Source organism: Elephantulus edwardii, unplaced genomic scaffold, assembly GCF_000299155.1.
Source record: "Elephantulus edwardii isolate Elephantulus edwardi_28Jun2011 unplaced genomic scaffold, EleEdw1.0 scaffold00037, whole genome shotgun sequence".
Taxonomy (NCBI): domain Eukaryota; kingdom Metazoa; phylum Chordata; class Mammalia; order Macroscelidea; family Macroscelididae; genus Elephantulus; species Elephantulus edwardii.
Genome location: NW_006399787.1, coordinates 2,305,086 through 2,325,132, shown reverse-complemented (window position 1 = coordinate 2,325,132; position 20,047 = coordinate 2,305,086). Strand labels below are relative to the sequence as shown.

The following is a 20,047-nucleotide window of genomic DNA, read 5'->3' as shown; positions in this document are numbered from 1 at the left end:
AATGGAAACCCAAAATCTCTGTAAATGTTTATGAAAATTAATAAAATATAGAAAAAAATAAACACCATATGTATGATTATTATCTGTGAGCTCTGTGTTGCTCTTGCAACAGATTAGTAGACAAGTAGTAATGCAGCACAAGTTCCAAGAGGGAAGATTAGTTCTGGGAGCATGGGAATAGGTCTGACCTATGGGTACTGTCAAATCAGTTTGGTACTGTTGAAGTTGTGGACGGAGTTTCTTCTCCTTTTTGAAGTCAGTCAAGGTCGGTCTGCTTTTTTCACAAAGCTTTATTCAAGTTAAACAAACAGTCATAGCTAATTTATTCCCTCTGGTAGGTGCACACAAAACTGGATACTAGGGAGAATATTATATCAGAAATACAGATTGAGGTAATCATGATTGACCAGGAAAGAAAAGACTAAGATGGACTCAGAGAGACTCTGACACTTTCTCTTTAGAGAAGCTAAAGCAAATGGATAAAATGATGAAGTAAATAAAGAATGAAGAGAAGATCCCAAAGTGTGGCATGCGGAGACAAACCAAAGAATTATAATGAAATATGAAAAGACCAGGAATGAGAAAACCAAAAGCGAAGAACATTCTAGGCAATGTTCAAACTAACTTGGGGAGGGGGTAATCATAGCATCACACAACTTGATGCGTGGAAGGAGGATGGGCAAAGGAAATCAGAGCTGAGGAGATACGTACTCTTACGTTCACCGCAGCATATAAATGGTAGCAGGATAATGAAAGCAGTCCAAAGGTCCATCAACAAATGAATTGCACAGAGAAATTGTAGTGCATTTACACAATGGAAAACCATATACAGCATTAAAGAACAAAGAAGATTTCATAAAATACAACACAACATGGGAATGATTAGAGGACACTGTGGTTGTGGTCATTGTCGTTGTAGTTGTGTACTGCTAAGTCGGAACCAAACCACTGCTGACCCTACAGTGGGTTTCCAGAGGCAATTAATCTGCAGTAGCAAGATCAGCAGTATTCTACCATTGCAATTTATAGCCCTGGAAACTATGAATTGGAACTCACTCAATGAATGTGAATTGGTTTGGAATTAACCAAGCAAGTCTAGGCTCAAGGGCTATGGAAAAATACAAGGCATAGTTCTTTCTTCTTACCTGATTATCTGATGTTTGGGAACATTTAGTGGTCAGCCCCCTTCACTATCTCTTTGCAATATGCTACAGCTGTTGCTCCGTACTGTCGAGTCAGAACCGACTCATGGCCGACCCTCCAGTGGGTGTTCTGAGGCAGAAATCACACAGGAAGAGACTGTCCTTTCTCCTGCAGAGCTGCTGGTGAATTCAAACCCTGTGCCTTTGGATTGGCAGTGCAGCTGCATACCACTATGTCACCAGCCTTCAAAAGAGGAATTCTCAGGGCTCCCTTGAAACGCTCACATTTTGTTAGGCAGTAAGCTTCCCCTTTATGGTGTCTTTATAGTGACAATTTACAAATCCTTTCTGTGGGCCTAGTTAGGATCAACTCTAAATGATCTGATAAGGAACTAATAGACAAAAATCTTAGTTTCTAGCTCTTTTCCTACACCACTCTGCACTAAATCCTAACAAAGATAAAGAAAAAAACTAACAGATTTAATAGGATTTCACCTGGAACTCCCAGATTCTCAATGAAATCATGCTCGCTCACTGCTAATGACAAATTAGCTTGACACATTCTCGCATGTCCTGATGAACTCATTCATTTCCATATAATTTAGTAGTTTTATGAACCAATACCGAGAGGACAAGTAACCACGTTTCCACAGTCAGAAGAGCTAAGGCCAGCCTCTTTGAATAAAAGCGTTGCAACCAATCAAAACAAGTCTGGTGGACTCAAAGCATATGTGCATGCTGCTAAATTAGGGCATCACTCACTGGGATCATACTATTTAAACTTTAAAAAAAAAAGGCAAAACAATCCTGTGATAAGTTGAAAGTAAAATATTAAAACCTGTGAGTTCTCCTTTCTTTTCACAAACTCAGGAAAAATACATATTAACGGTCCTTTAAAAGTGAATTAAAACTCTTAATGAGCTATGCGCAGCAGTACAAAACATCTGGGGCCATAGCAATAACCATGTCACAGAAATTCTTCCCTTAAAACATGACCTCTTTTTTATCATTTTAGTTTTGACTTCATATATTATTATCATTTTGCTTTTGTCAAATGGAGTAGAGGCACACAAAGGACATTAATCCACCAAAATAGACAACTCAGACTTTCGCAGTGATGAAAAATAATTATTTCTTCACAAACCCTACAAGAGCATATCGGCTCCATACAAACCGTTTCCCTGTACTTTTTAATGAAACAAGATACTAAGCTTAAGCAAAGTACAGAAAATAATGTTCAATTAATTAAATACATTCATCTCTTTGTAAAGAAATAAAATATTAACTTCTGTTTCATTAGCAATGATGTTCCTGATACAGAACACTTTAAATACACATTTTTTTTCAGTGTGTTTGACTTAAACACAGGGGGCATATAATTAATATCTAGGCCCCAGCAGCACCTTAGGGGAATTCTGACCCTGCCATACATATCTCAAAGTACATTTGTGTTTCCTTCATTTTTCTCTGACTCTATTAGGCTGATAATTTTAACTTTGAAACACTGATGTTTAACTAAAAGGCATTTGGGGAGAAGAATATTTGAATATAAAATAGAGTACCACTATTCTACTTGAAGCAGATTGATTTGGGGGACTGCTTTCAGTTAAGGTGAAACAACACGGTTATACACATGCTAAGAAGTGTAACAAGTCAAAACAAGTATCAGCATATGTGACTGGAGAAACTCTATTATTCCAATACTAACATGGCAGCTAAGAGGAAAGTTAAACTACCCATCCAATTAGGAAGAATTCTCTTCGATTTCTGGTATTTAGTATTTAGTATTTAGTTGAGAGAAACTAAATGCAACATTACACTCATTATTGTTATTGTACAACTTTACAGGTATTTGGCCTACTGGTGAGAAGTTGAGCTGCCAATACAAAGGCAAGCAATTCAAATCCATCAGCTGCTCTATGGAAGAAAGACGGAGGATCTTCTCCAGAGCAAACTACAACTGCACAAAATCCACTTGAGGGTCAGCTATGAGCCGGTTCCAACTTGATGACATATAACAAGACATTGTATTGGAACACATTTCAGACACATTGTCTCATATGAGATAATAAACTTGTGCTAAGAATCTGTGCTGTGGGGAGCTCTGGTGGCCTAGTGGCAAGGAGCTGCAACTACAATTCCAGAGGCACACTGTTCGAATCCACCAGATGCTCTTCCGGGGAAGGAGGGACAATCTTCTCCTGTACCAGTCAAATCCGATTTGATGGTACACGCACACAAAATTTAAAAAAAAAAATCTGTGCTGCAATCCTAAAGGCAGGTGATTCAAATCCAACAGCTGTTCCACAGGAGAAGGATGGGCAATGTCCTCTTGTGTGATACCTGCCTCTGAAAACCCACTGGAGGAACAGCCATGGGTCAGCCCCAACTTGATGGCACAAAACATCAACAACAACCAGGGGTAAATCTTTCCTTGTAAACACAAGGAAGAAATGAGATTAAAAAAAAAAAACCGTAAAGAGGAAAAAAAACATAAAGAAGAAATATGAATAGAAGAGAAACTAGAGAATTCTTTTTTGACAACCATTGTTTTTAAAATTCTTTTTGACAAATATTGTTTTTAAAATTCTATATACACTAGAGCCAGTATTAGAAACTTTTTTTCTTTTCCAAATAATGTACATCATTTTAATCAGAGTTTCCATTTACATGTATAATAATTTGGTGTCATTTCCATACAAAGTAGAAGAGTGAGCTTTGGGTGATTTTTTTTTCAGCGTCTCAATAAGTTCAATCAACTCTATTCTCTGTAAAGCGTGTTCATACTTAAAAGTAGTATCAGTGAGCTTTCTATGGCAATGAGAATTCAAAACACAGCCCCTAATCTATTTTCACACTTTGCAATCACACTATCATCTATTAAGTCATGGTATATAAAATGTCATACTGACTATATTGTGCCCCTCATTTCTTGAGCTTTGTTGCCAGGCCTCACCTCACTCATTAACAAAAGTTTAAGTGTTTTTTCAATGTTTTAGAAAAATAAGGGCACCTTAACTGCTAAAGAAATTCCAAAAGGTAACTTTCACAGAAGACACAAAGGCTAAGTTGGGTATATTATCCTACAGCCAATATGGTGGCAGTAGTGGTCTGTACCATCTAGTTGGAACCAATCCATAGTTGACTCCAGTTAGTTTTCTTTCAGAGGCAGTAAACCACTTGGGAGGAGATTGTCCATCTTTCTCCCATGAAGCAGGTGGTGGATTTGAACCTTTGGATTGGGAGTACAATTCCTTACCACTAAGCCATCAGAGCTCCTTGCCAATATGGTGGTGATGGTGGTGGTGGTTGTGTACCTAACCATAGCTGACGTTCAAGTGGGTTTTCAGAGGCCGTGAACTGCACAGGAGGAGACTGCCCATCTTTCTCTGGCGGAGCAGCGGGTGGCCTCGAACCCCATGCCTTCAGAATTGCAGTGCTGCTTCTTGCCACTAGGCCACCAGAGCTCTCTTGCCAATACAGTAGAACATATGAAATTTGTGTTTCTCTAGCAGGAAACCAGTCAATAGTTTTAAGATTCTCCTACAAATAAAATCTTATTTAAGTGGGTCTTAGTTGTGACCTATATGTGACAAATAAACCTGGAGAAATTATTTTAAAAATAAAATCATTACATTTATGAAACTACTGCTTAAAACTTCTAATCAATAAACATCAATCTTTATTTGAGGATATATCTGTTGTTTGTATTATATTTCTCTTTTACCTTAAATGTCTTTCTGTCCGTAGAGGACAATGGCCAAATTAAAATCATAAATAAGAAGGAAATCATGCTTACATCCCAAGGTTCAGAACCCTCCGCCTCCCCATCTCAAGTCACTATGATTCCACCCTTTCTACTAAAGGGGTCATACTTTTTAGTCAACCAATACAATAATTTTAAACATGAGATCAAAGATTGCTACTGTATCAAGGGTTTTAGTCGTTATGCACCGTCAAGTCAGTCCTGACTCATCCCGGACTCTTCAGCAGGTTTTCAGGGACAATTCAATCACATCTTTCTCCCACAGAGCAGCTGGTGAATTTGAACCATGTGCTTTGGAGACTGTAGCACAGCTCCTTACCACTAAGTCCCGTTATCAAGGGTAAGAACTGTTTTGCTTTGTGTCCCTAGGGATCCTATAACTAGATCCAAAAAATAACAGGCCTTTCATAAAAATGTATCCAATGAAAGACTCAATAAATTGTTTCTCTCAGTGCCAATTAGATGGTATAAAAAAGATGGCAAAAAACCTGGAGCCAAAACTCAAATTAAACTATATTATGTAAGCATACACATGATGAATGTCTAATAAAACTCTAAAGAGTAACAGGGGTCCCAGGAGTATTCTGTAAACTTTTGCTATGAGATTCTTGTCTGAGATAGTATTACCAAATGTTTGTTCCCAGTCAGTAGGTTTTCTTTTCACCCTGTTGGAAAAAGTTTTTGATGTACACATGAATTTAACCTTTAGAAGGTCCCATGCATCAATTTTATCCTCTTTAAATTGTCTATTTCTGGTTGTATTTGGCAGTCTCTTTATACCTTGGACTAGAGCTCCTAAGCTTGATCCAGTTTTTTTATGTTACGATGCAGCAAACAAGAGCAAAGATTTTAGAATTACCTAACTTGGGAGGGACTAGAGAGCATTATGTTGAAGGAACTCAGTCCCACAAGGATAAATATTGTATAAAACCATTATTGCAGAGTGAGTATAAGGATCCAAGAGAGGTAGGAGAGGGTGGAAGCAGAGAGACAAGGATGTGCCGGGGGTGGGGTGGGGGGGAGATTAATCATGGGGTTGTACGATTTGATGGGGGTAGGGTGAGGGAAATGGAAAGAATTTGTTTTCAAAAACAATGTATATGAATTTTGTAAATAAACTAGTAGGGGGGAAAAACCCTAAAAAAAAAAAAAAGAAAAGAAAAGAGTAATAGGGAAAAAATAGGTCATGTCTTCTCTTAAACTCTACTTACCTACCTCACTCTTAATTTCAGTAATTAGATATCAATAAATTCTAGAGTTTCTGACTGATTCTTTTTATAATTCTTTCATGGAGGGCCCTTATATTCAAGGCCAGGCCCTTGCCTCCATTTTGGAGACTGAATGAAGTGGCTGGACTCTGTAAGATGAGCGCTCTTGTTTTGGTTGAGGGTCAGTGTGGAATGCTTGGTTGTTTTTGTTGTGGTGTTGTGGTTTGTTTTTTTAAATTATATTTGCTCGGCGCCACGGTCAACACTCTTGGCACCAGTAGCCAGGAAATCAAAAAACGTATTGCGATGGGGAAGTCTGCGGTTAGGGACCTCTCTAAAGTACTCAAGAGCAACGGTGTCTCTCTGGAGACTAAGGTGCGCCTGATACAGGCCATGGTTTTTGCAATCACTTGTTATGCATCAGAGAGTTGGACAATGACTAGGGAGGATAGAAGGAGAATTGATGCCTTTGAGCTGTGGTGCTGGAGAAGAGTATTGAATGTACCATGGACTGCCAAGAAAACAAACAGATTCATCATAGAGAGGGTTAAACCAGGCTACTCCTTGGAGGCAAGAATTCTGGGGCTTCATCTGACATACTTTGGACATGTTGTAAGGAGAGACAGGTCTTTAGAGAGGGACATCATGCTGGGTAGAGTGGAGGGACAGCGCAGGAGGGCAAGACCCTCTATGAGGTGGATTGATTCAGTGACTGGGGTAAGCGGGATGGGTTTGTCAGAGGCAGTAAGATTGGCACAGGATAGAGCACGGTTTAGGGCTGTTGTACATAGGGTCGCTACGAGTCGCAAACGACTTGACAGCACATAACAACAACAACAACAACATTTAAGAATCTTGTTTAGAGTCAAAAAGACCTTGTGGAGGGCCTTTGTATTTAAAAGTCAGTTGGCCTGAAGGCCTGTGGCCTTTGGGCCGAGTGTTATTATATTTTGGAGGAACATTCTTCTAAGTCATACAGCTCTTCTGGTGAACTATGGGCCATGGGGCTGTCAAATGTCATAACAGTTGCCCATGGTGGACAGTGTTTGGTGGAGCTCCCAGGAAGTAGCAGTGGCATCCACTTCCTGAACCACATGCCTCTGGAAACTATATGAACTTGGAGAAACAACAATAGTTACAGAAAGGCTTCAGGTCTTTTGTTCTTATGACTGCTATGAGTCATGCTTGACTTGAAGGCAATCAACAACAACAACATATTCTGTTAGGATTAATCACTTTGTACACTAATTTGTGAAGACATTAATATTCATTATTTTATACTCATTGTCTGATAGCTTCAATATCTGAATATCCAAATGTCTGTTTCTATCTACTATGCTTTCTCTTGGTTTTTTTGAGATATGACTATGTTTCCTCATGTGTAGGCTAAAAATCTGTATAACAAATTGTAGAGCTTATACAAATTTTAAATGATGCTATATTCTCCCTTTTGTTTGACATTCATTTAGGGCAAGGACTTATCACCTCAAATCAGATCCAAAGCGAGGCCAGAGTTTGGGTAAGCATTTGGGTACTTTCAGTTGACCTCAACTCCTAGGATTTGGCTCGCTAGGTAACTCAGCTGAAAGAGTGAGATGATCCTGGCACTCCTCCACTTCAGCGGGTCTGTGATAATGGCAAAAACTCTACTCTGCTTTTGAATCAAAAATCACAGAAAAGTGGAGCCTGATGTTCAGTCCCACCAAACGGTGTTCATCTTACTGTGATGTTTGGTCTCTCTCTTCTTCACCGCCTAAACTGCTCTCTTCACATATTTTTTTTAAATGTACTTTGTCCAATTTTCTAGTTTTATTATTAAGTTATTTGTTCTACCACATTGCAAAAATCAGGAAAAAACTCTCCAATTTTTAAGTAAGAATTGCACAAAATGTGTCTACTTTGTTTATCTTTCTAAGGAAAGTAAGATACTAGATTGTAATATCTTAGTGTTACACATTCCTTTTAAAAAAATTGAATGAATTAAACACATAATTAATCTAAGTGAAAGACAGAAAATAATATATTTAATATACTTGAAAAATCGTGTTCACAATACCTTTGACCATGTTTTGCTTATTAAAAACTAATAGTTTCTCAGTGCATATGAATTATTTTATTACTCACAGAGATAATTTGTATTATTTCAACTTAAAGATATAGACCTATTGACTTTTTTGGTTATTTAAGGTTAATAAAACAAATAAATCTGTTTTGAAGAGAATAAAACCAAGTTTCTCCTTGGAGGTTAGGATTTTGAAACTCTTGTCTCGCATACCGTGGGCACAGGGCCAGGAGAGACAGTCGTTGGAGAAGGGCATCATGCTTAGAAGGGTGGAAGGACAGCACAGGAGAGGAAGACTTCAGATGAGATGGACTGATACAGTAATTGGGGCAACTGGGGGTGATGAGTCAGAATTAGTGAGACCGACTCAGGACAGGGCAGGTTTCAGAGCTGCTGTACATAGGGTCCCAGTGGGTCACAGCAACTCAACTGCATTGAACAACAACAAGGTTAAAAACTATCTCTTTTCTCCCTACGTTCTTTAAGAAGACTGCCAAACACATATAACTAAAAAAAATACTACATTTTAAGATGATATCCTATGAAATCATAATCATTCTAAAGTAACAGAAAAACTACAGAAATAATTTCAAAATAGCTAAAATTCACTTAGTATAAAGCTACTAAATTCTTTTAACAGTATTTAGAAATAACTATCAATTATTTCGTTATTCCAAGAACATTTCTTCATTTGGTTCATATCATCCACTGACCCATTTAAGACCTTCAATAATTATTTTCAAAGCCCTTCAATAATAATTTTAGCTTTATTACTACTTTAAATATTAAGTCTATAGCTCAAATAAAGTAGTGAACATTTCATTACTCGTAAGGAATGGAAATGTTTCTCAGACACACCTGTAGCCATCCCAAATGTATGTATGTTTAATTTATATATTAAAAATGAAGCAGAAATTATCATGATTGCAGAAACAATGTTGAAAGAGAAAGAAGTTTGAAAATAGATATTTTTATTCTTAATTTTTTTATCTCTTTCTTGCCATACTAAAATGATAACATTAGTAAACAGTAGCAATTTCTTAAAGGCAAAATAAATAATTAAACAAGTCCTTCTGGTTTTGTAAAAAATCATTGTGCAACTCACAGCCATAACAATTTAAAAATAAGTTTTATCACAATTTGTAAAATTCTTATTTCTTTTGATAGAGAATTAAGCTAAGCCTTCCATAGTTTTACAAGTTTTCAAGTGAAAGCCAAGAATATCCCTGCTAAATGTCATGATTATAAAAAAAACTTGATGTACAGAAAATTTATGAACTTACTGTCCCAATGTCACAGTAAATTCTCCTTATAATCTACTAGTGTTAAATATTACTGAAAATTCAGGTATATCTTAACATAACATTTACCAGTATTAAGGAGAAATTAAGAAGCAGCTCTGATGGCCTAGTGACAAGAAATTGCACTGCAATTCTGAATCCACAGGGTTAGAGGACATCAGCTGTTCTACAAGAGAAGGTTGGGACAATCTCCTCCTGTGTGATTAACTGCCTCTGAAAACCCACCAGAGGGTCAACTATGGGTTGGTTCCAACTCTACAGTATACAACAACATTAAATTATTAAGATAAAAATTAAGAAAAAGAAAAAACTACAGCCAGTCTCTAAGAGATAAGATCTCAAAAGTGTGTTTAATCCTTTCCTACAAAAAGATTGTTAGATTGTAGAAACTGTAGACAATTTTTTTAGAAGAAATGCACAAAATAAAAAATGCTTATGCTAGGAACATGGTTAAAGAATATTTTTATTCTTTAACCAATAAAATACATTTCTGATTGGTTATCAATTCTATTTTCGCCACTAGGCCAATAGACAACACCATGACAGATGTAAAAAAGACTGAAGTTGTCAATAATTTTATTGTACTTGAACCCACAATCAACACTCAGGGCTATGGCAGTCAAGAAATAAAAAGACATGTTGCACTGAGAAAATCCACAGTCAAGGAGGACCTCCATAACGTGCTAACAAGATGTCAGGTTAAAGACAAAGGTGTGCCAAATCAAAGTCATGCTTTGGTGTGTTTTTTTTTTAATTGCTTCCTTTATGCAATAATGAATGAATGAATATATATATATAAAGATAAAGAAAGACATTGCCTTCGAGTCAAGCACAACTCATAGCGACCCTATGAACAAAAGGCCTGAAGCCAGCCCCTCTACAACTATTGGATGCCATGCCTGCTTCCAAATATAGTATAGATATAGATATATATGAACTAGGGGGTAGAGAGGAAAATAAGCAACAATGAATGAATGAAAATCCAATTTTTCTGTACACTTTTGTTAAAAATCACAATTAAAAAATTACATAAAAACCTTTTTCCCCCATGACTCTGAAAGATGGACAGTGAATAAGGATGACAGGGAAAGAATCCACGCCTTTAAACTGCGGTTTTAGAGAAGAGTCCTGACTATTCCATGGATGGCCAGAAAGTAAACAAGTCTGGACTGGCAGACGTGCAAGCTGGGTGCTCCTTAGAGGCAAGGACGGTGAGATGTCACCTCACACACTTGGGCATGTTGCCAGGAGGGGCCCATCCTTGGAAAAGATATCACGCTGTGAAAGGTGAGAAAAGGAGAGGAAGACCCCCAACAAAACGGATTTACACCGTGACTGTAACAATGTCTCTGCATACATCAGAGCTTATAAGGATCATACAAGAGCTAGCCAGGTCCAGATTTGTTTCTCAGAGTGTTGGTATTACTCCAAGTAGAAGTCAAAACCAACTGGAAGGCTCCTAACAACAACAAACTGGCTTTTTTTCCCCTTAAGTAAATTCCAGCATTACAATCCCAACTCAGCCAATGAATAATCAAGTCAGTTGTCACTCAATTATCACTTTCAATATTTAATCTAAATGATGGGCTTTTCTCCCTTTCTTTCTTTGAAGTGCTTCACTGAATTTAAAAGTCTTTCTTCCATACACACACACCCTCCCCAAGAAGAGTAAGTTGATGGGAAATAGAGGCAGAGATTAAATCAAGGAGATTCATTCATTGATCAAGGATGCTTGGAATACTTATGAATACAAATAGCCTATGAAGGTTAATGAGGTTCAGCTTGCTTTTAGAAGGGCAAAATGCACTTGGAATTTGCTGTGCATCTACTCATTGAAGGTTGTAGGTACAATTTAAAAGGTAAATTATTCAACTTTATCTATAGCTTTTGATGTAAGTTTTGTAACAGTTATTTATACTCTCTGCAGTGTAAAGAAAATTATTAAAATAAATATTGTGGATCAAAAAAACAAAGAATAGATTTAGTGAGACAGAGCAAGCAAAAATCTCTCCAAATATTGACAACATAAATTACATAAATTAGTGTGGTAAGAAATGATCCAACAATCACTAGCTTCACACACACACACACACACACACAGTTTTCACAATGTTATTTCAGTCAATTAATACTAATTATGACATTGCATAGGGCAAAAAGTACACAACCTAAGATAGGGTTGTTGACATGTACCACTTTATGATTTACAAGAGAACATAAATCTTTAAGTCATAAGTGGCTCACAGAATGCTACATGTTCAAAGAACTTTAATTCATGCTGGAAAATGGCCAAAAGCAAAACCTGTGCACAGCAACATACTGAAATAAAAGGCAAAGAGAAGACTGATCATCAGGATGGTTGCAGAAGAAAAGATTTCTAGAAATACAAGAGATGTTAGTTCAACACAAACGAAAAATAAAGACAGAGAATCTGGCTGAAATAAATAGGGTCTCTACTTAATGTTTCTTATTTAAGGGTAGAGAGGAAGACCTTCTCAGAATCATCAGTAAATAATCTTTAAACATAATTATTCTCTGCTTCTATGATCAACAAGCAATCTTTCATTACTAATTTAGATTTCAACTACAGAATATTGGAAGATTGGTGCACTACATTGCAGAATAGCATTTGCACATTTGTATGGGTCTCCTGGAAGATAAAGAAATGCCTTCGCAATCTATACACTGCTCTCTTAGGCAGTTCATTATTTATGTGAGCCAGTGTCCTGAGTCATATGAACTCCAGAACACAGAAAACTCTAATTTCCAAATGTGAAGATAAGAACCTGAAACTTCTTTACAGTAAGGATCTGTCAAGAGAGGCTCTGACTTTGGGACAGAGGAGCTTATCCTATAGATTCTTCTTTTTAAAATTATGAAGAAATATACTTAAAGTATTTTAAAAGATTAGAGGAAAGGTTCCAAAAAAGCACTAATGATAGGGTCAAATGTGCAAATGCTATTCTGCCAATCCATCTCACCTGGGTCTTCCTTGATTTTGCTAACCCACTAACTTTCCTAGTATCTGAAAAATAAATTTGAAATGCTTAATGCACTTCTAAATTGTTTCTAGTTGACTTATTCAAGAGGCCTGGATTTTCCTTTCATTGTAACCTACCCACCTTTTATGCACCGGGTGAATGGAAGAGTCTGTATTTTTCTTGGGTTCTTCTGGATTGAGTATGTGGCTTTTTGTGTGTAAACTGAATGAGGTAGAATATTTCCTCATACGATAAATATATACTGATTGTCTAGTATATTCTGGCACAGTTCAAGGTCCTGGAGATACTTTCCAATGTATTGCACAAGCAGAAGGAGGGAGGGGGAATGAAAGGTGAGAAAACCAACATAAGCTATAAACAGGGACCAAAGAGATCTTTCTACCTTTAACACATTGCCGCATACTTTTAAACTGACGACCGTGCTTAGAAACACTTCCCCCCCCCCCCATGTATTACTGTCATTTGTGGCAACGTGTTAAAAGATATTAGACAGTTTTTTCTTTAAAAAAACAGGATCCAAGGCGAACATAACACCGATAAGCACTCTTTACAAGTTATACAACTACCATTGCTTTGAGAATGATTATAGCTGTTGTCATTGTCATTGTTTGTATAATTGAGTTGGAACCTACCCACAGTTGACTCTGGTGAATTTTCAGAGGTAAATTATCATATGAGAAGAAACTGCCTGTCTTTCTCCCATGGAGCAGCTGGTAGATTTGAACCACAGGCCTTTGGGATTGCAGAACAGCTACTTACCACTAAGCCACCAGAGTTCCTATGGTTTATGGTTGTTGGTGATGGTGTTGCATGCCACTGAGTCAGAACTGACACATAGCTGACTGACCCTCCAGTAAGTTTTCAGAGGCAATTAATCACACAAAAGAAGACTGCCCATCCTTCTCCCATAGAGCAGCTGTTAGATTCGAACCACATGCTTTTGGGAGTACAGCACAGATGCTCACAATTAGGCCACCAGGACTCCCTTGTTTATGGTGGTGGTGGTGGTGGTGGTGGTGGTGGTTGCTGATCTGAATCGAGTTGAGCACAATTCATAGCGACCCTATGAACAAAAGACCTGAAGCCTGTCTATAACTTATCGTCATTTCTCAAAGTTCATAGCGTTTCCAGAGGCATGTTGTTTAGGAAGTGGATATACGGCAAAGGATGTGTACAGAGCATGTCAGTATTTTGCTATCCTTACAATGTGAATCATGACCTAAATCTAAAGGCATTTTCCATTGACACTTTGATAAGATGAAAGAAAAACCCAGACTGGAGTAAATATTTTCTTCATGTTACTTAAAGTTAGGTACTTTTAACAGCAATTTTCTCCCTTTTAATATAATTCAGAAAACCTTCAAATATTTAAATCTCTTAAAATTCGAACACAGCTTAATTAATAAAAGCAGATACAGAGGAGGAAAGGAGATGCATATCTACTCCAAATGTGTCCTCTATATTTTACCTAATTTGCATAATTAAAATTGAAATGATGCGCTTTCTTGTGGCGAAGTCCTTTCCTTTGTTTTTAATTCTTTCTGGTAATTATCCAGTCTATGCTAGATAATGCACGGGCAGAAATCCGATAGCTGCCTAGTTACCCTTTCCTGATGACTATCATGTGCCTGGTGATTAGTAGAAATCTTGAAATCAATGGAGGCATATCATTCTTGCAGAACAGCTAGAGAATTCAAAACCTTTTTCATTCCAAAGGAGAAATATTAGTGAGATCTTCTCCATTTTCTAGCTTCACTATCAAAACAAATTAAAACTTTCTGCATATCTTTTGAGAAGAAATGTGGTTCCTACTGGGAAAAATGTGGCAAAGTACCACTGAAACAGGGACAATTTCAAGTCTAATAACGTAAAATACTTCTTTACTAAGTAAGAGAAAAAGAGTTCAGGTGTCTTGCGGAAACAGACCAAATGAAAAAGAAACAAATCTATAGGAATTTATATATGTAAATTAATAATCTATATCATTTCACATTATCTTTTACCCAAACAAGCTCATAAAATAACATAATCTACGTGTTAAAATGTCCTTAAGTACTTCCATGAAACAAAGCTAAAGGCCTGACAATATGGTTTCAAAGAGTAAAGTCACCTCTACTTGAGCTGCCAAGTGAGCTTTCTCCCTGTCTTTTTGCTCCATGCATCGCTTCACTTCTTCTAACTCGGATGCCATTGCATTCAAGTTCAGCTGCACTCTCAAATCTGACATCTGCTTCTCCAGATCCTGTTTTCCTCGCTCAACTCCTAAAAAAGAGAAAATGTAAGTCTACAGGACAATTCTTGATCCACAGAAGAATGTACTTTCGAATGGCTCTGAGCCTTGGTGTTTTTGTATTCCAGCTAACCTGTTTCACATTTTGATACTGTCACTCAAAAGATTTCTTGGATTTTTTTTTCATCTACTGTTTCATTTCTCACATACTTTTGAAAATATAAACATTACTGTGCATTCCAATATCATTCCACTGTAATACAAACAAAGTACAATCTAATTTCTAGTACAATTTATTTCTGACAAATTCTACCATCTTTTCTCTTTAACATTCTTCATATTCCTACTTTTCTTCACCATTCTAAAGTGGCAAAACCACAGCAAGGAAATTTTCAACTAAGCTTAAATAAAGTTACTGACATTTGCATGCTTAAACATATTATTTTTTACAACATAAATCCAGTGATATTGATAAGACAATGAAAGTGTATGATCACCACCTTACTAATTCTTACAAATACTGACAAGAACTATTTGAACCTATAAAACAGAACAATTTTAATTGACTTAGGGCTTAACATGAAACACGTGGGTCTAGAAAACACTATAATATCATCTTCAAATTGAAAGTCTGAAATATGATTAGAAACTCATCCAAAAGGGCTTGAAATACAAGAACTGAAATAAGTTAGATAAGATAAAGATTTGCTTCAAAGAAGTAAGTAACTAAGACACATACCATCTATTTAAAAGTGTGATTTGTCATAAAAGGGGGAAAAAATAAAGGTGGAAAGAAGAAAACGCCATGAAATCACAGTCATACATCATTCATAAGATACATCTGAACTTCAGAAATGGTAAAGTGTTCAAAATTGTGCATCTTAGGACAAATAGGCATTTTAACAGCATGATAACAGTACTTACAGATTCATAAGCATTGTACAGAAGCACTAGAAAGCAGAGAATGATACATTCTTTCTTGATGAGAAACCAAAGAGAAATAATTGGGAACCCCATTAGATTTAAAGAAATACAAAAGCAGCAAACAAAGGAGATAAAGTTCAGTGTTATTTTGGACAAAGCAAATAGCACAGAACAAAGAGTACAAAAGTATATTCTGCATTCAGGCAACCATCAGCACAACTGTTTTCAAGATGCCATTGAGCTGACAAGAATTCACAGCAATCCTATTAAAAAAACAGGTCAAAACTACGCTATATCCTGTTTGTTGTTGTTATGACCCTGTGTACAACAGCTCTGAACACTGCTCTATCCTGAGCCAACCTCATTGTCTCTGACACACGTACCTCCATTATCCTGGTCACTAAGTAAATCCATCTCATCAAGGGTCTTCCTCTCTTGTGTGTCCCTACACTTTACCACGCATGATGTCCCTCTCCAAGGAATGGTACCTCCTTGTAACATGTCAAAAGTATTTCAAACGGAGCTTCAGAATCCTTGCCTCCAAGGAGAAGCCTGGCTTCACTCTCTCCAGGACAAACCTGTTTGTTCTCCTAGCAGTCCCTGATATAGTCAAGACTCTAACACCACAGCTTAAAGGTATCCATTTTCCTTTTATCAATCCCAGTCATTGTCCAGCTTTCTGATGCATAGCAAGTAATGGTGAAGACCATGGCCTAGATCAGGCACTCCTTAGTCTCCAGACTGACATTGTTGCTCTTTGCCATTCACAAAATCTTCACCATGTTCAAGTTCACTGCTGCTATTATATTGCCAATCCATTAACTTGTAAGTTATCTTCTTTTTTGCTGTCCTCTACTTTCCCGAACATGACATCCTTTGCTAAGGATTGGTGCCCCCTAACAACATGTTCAAAATATGTGAAGTAAAATGTCACCATTTTTGCCTCTACGGAGCACTCTAGTTGTACTATGTCTAAGATTGATTTCTTTGTCCTTTGGCAGTGCCAGGCATGTTCAGTACTTTCAGCAACATCATCATTAAAAGGAATCCATTCTCCTTCAATCTTCCTTACTCATTACCCAACCTTCCTGTGCATATGAACCACGTGAGAAACATCACTGCATGGATCAGGAGCACTTTTGTATTTAAAGTGATATTCTTGATCTTAAGGACTTTAAGAAGGTCCTTGACAGATTCTCCCAAGACAGCACATCTTTTGATTTCTTCACTGCTGCTGCTGCCATGGGCATTAATTACAGAACCAAGTAATAGAAAATTGTTGAAAGTATCAATTTGTATTCCATCTACCATGATTTTCTGTTGTACATAGGGTATTCAGAGGCCTGGTATTTCAGAATTGGATGGCCAATCCTTCTTCCTACTCTGCCTTAATCTGAATGTTCAGATTTAGAGAAGTATCAGATGTTGTTGTTGTTCCAATGGGCAAAAGAGTTGAAAAGGCTTTTCACAAAGGAAGACATTTGGATGGTCAGACAGACACATAAAGAAATGTTCAAAATCACTGGCAATTACAAAGATGCAAACCAAAACAACAATGTGATACCACCTCATCCCACTAGCGGCAGCAAATTTTAACAGGACGGTAAGCAATAAAGGTTGGAGAGGATGTGAAGAGATTGGAACCCTCATGCACTGTTGGTAGGACTATAAAGTGGTACAACATTCTGGAAGGCAGTTCGACATTTTCTCAAAAAGCTGAACATGGAAATCCCATATGACCCAACTATACCCCAAGGAAAACAGAACAGAGACATGAATGGAGATGTGTACACCAACGTTCATAGTGTTATTATTCACAATAGCAAGAATATGGAAACAAACATCGATCAACAAACAAATGGATTGAGAAACTGTAATAGGTTCACACAATGGAATACTATGCATCACTAAGAAAAAACGATTTCATAAAATACTGAGTAACATGAGAGAGTCTAGAGAGCATTATGCGGAGTGAACTAACTCAGTCTCATAAGGACAAAAACCACCTACGACCATTATTCTAAAACCAGAAAGATAACTGAGCAAGATGTGCATAAACTTTCAAAAGGGGGAAAGGAAAGAAAGAAGGTGCTGGAAATCACTAGGATAGCAGAGATTAGTGGGAGAGTGGGGAGGGAGCAAGGGAAAAGGAAAGATTCAATGAGGACTTTAAAAGACGGGATGATAACAGGCACAGATAAATAAAATTCATGATATAAATATACGATGTATGCATGATTGTATAAAACACAATGTTCATGAACAAAACACAATGTAAATAAATTAAAAATTGTATAAATAATGTAAAATGCATGAAACACAGTGCATATAAAGGACTCTATGCAAACCAGTAGAAATATGGAAAAAATATTTTGCCCATAGAATCCTTCAGTATTAAAAATGAAACTTGAATTTGTTCTTCAGTTCTTCAACCATGACAAAGGCTGAGCGTGGGAATCCCCTTTTGGCTTTCCAACCCCAGATCTTTTCATGTTTCGTTAACATACTTCACTTAGTCTTCTCAATCTTTCAAAATCTTCGGTTCAGATCTCTTACTTTATAATTTCTTCCCTTTGTTTTGACTTCTCTACAAGAGAAGAAGACCCTCTATGAGATGTGTTGCTTCAGTGACTGGGGTAATGAGGGTAGGTGTGTCAGAGACCGTAAAGTTGGCTCAGGATGAATTCCAGTTAACAGTATTGAAAAGCAGGTAGAAGGGTCTACTCTAACTTCCACTTGGGTCTTTCTTCGCTGTCCTTTTAATGACTTTTCACTTCCCTCATGGAAAACGGCCTTACATCAGCCCACCGCTCATCTGGTCTGTGGTCATTAGTGTTCAATGTATCACAATTATTCTTGCCATTGCTGCTCTTTGGCACTTTGGAGAGGTGCTTAACAGCAGATTTTGCCAAAGCAACACCTCTTTTGATTTCTTGGCTGCCGCCACCATGGGTTTGATTATGGATCCAAGCAAAATAAAACTGTTGACCACTTTAAAAAAAACCAACAATGCAACACAAAAAAACTATTCTTGAGATGGTTTCTAAATTTAAATGAGATAAACTCAAAGTCTTATTTAGGCTTTTGTGAGCTTGTGTACATTTTATTTAGCTTCAATTTTAATTTCTTAGAAACAGTTGAAGAGGTCTGGCCCTCATCGAGTTGGGCTGCTAACTTAAAGGCAGCCAGTTCAAATCACCAGCAGCTCCTCAGAAAGAAGGCAGGGCAAACTCTTCCTTTGTGATTTACAGCCTCCAAAAACCCACTAGAGAGTCAGCCATGAATCAGCTGTGAAATGACAGCAAGCAGCTCAAGGGAAGAAGGGCAATTTGATTCCTGGGCTTGTTCTGACTAGTGATAATGAGTTTTTCAATAATCCCTTTCCACGGACGTATCCACTCTGATTTTTATGTATTCTATCAGATGAAGTCCATGTGTATAGTTGCTCTTTTAAAGAGAGATGTTTACAATGAATAAGTCATTGACTGTACAAAACTCTATCATGCTATCTCCAGCCTCACTGCTGTCACCAAGACCATACTTTCCAACTACCAATTTTTCTTTGTTTCAGACTTCTGCTTTCCAGTCGCCAGTTATTATTAATCCATCATAATTACATGTTTGATCAATTTTAGATGCCTAAGTTTTCAGAAATATTCAGTATACTAATATCTGGCTTTTGTGGCTAGCGTGCATGTTTGAGCAGCAGTTATATTAATGTCTTCCTTTTATGTGTATGGTTACTATTCTATGACTGGTGGGATTATATCTCAGAGAAGATCTTGAAAGGATCTTTCTGACAATGAACGTGGCTTCTTTACTTTTCAATTTACCAATCCCAGCACAGAAGAGAATATGACTGTCATACTCAAAATGGCTCACACTCGTCAAGCTCAGTTCACTAATATGAAAGTAGATGTGCTCAATTTCATTTTTAACAATTTTATTTTTCCTAGATGCAAAACTTAGCACACTCCAAATTCCAACCGTTCTTTGTTCGCCATTTTTTCTCTTCATTTTGAGTTTTGCCATATGAACAAATGAAGGTTTTTCATTGAGTAAAACCTACTCCATCCTCATCATTAAAGCAGATTCTGTTTCAAGGAGACAGATCTTCTCGAATCATAGTGTGAGTGCCTTCCAATCTGAGGGGCTCATTTTCAGTCACGATATAAGATTATGCTCTGCTGCTATTTATAGGGTTTTAGAAGCCCTGTTACTTCACCAGTAGATGGCCAGTCCTGCTTCTTAGTCTGTCTTAGCCTGGAAATTCTGCTGACACCTGTCCACCGATGGGTAACCATGCTCATATTTAATACTGCCAGCGTGGCTTCCACTATCACAGTGTGACAAACTGACAGATGAGTGGTGGCAGTATAGGACTGCTGTTGTTGTTAGGTGCCATCAAGCTG

The 20,047-nt window shown here is 37.3% G+C and overlaps 1 protein-coding gene across 1 annotated transcript in view; it reads right to left on the bottom strand.

The window, feature by feature from the left end:
* The window catches only part of CEP128 (centrosomal protein 128kDa), a 597,902-nt gene that overhangs the window by 436,349 nt on the left and 141,506 nt on the right, over nt 1-20,047 (bottom strand). Inside the window, exon 11 of the mRNA XM_006884767.1 lies at nt 14,592-14,743. Within this exon, the coding sequence (XP_006884829.1) occupies nt 14,592-14,743 (152 nt within the window). The remainder of the gene's footprint in view (nt 1-14,591; nt 14,744-20,047) is intronic.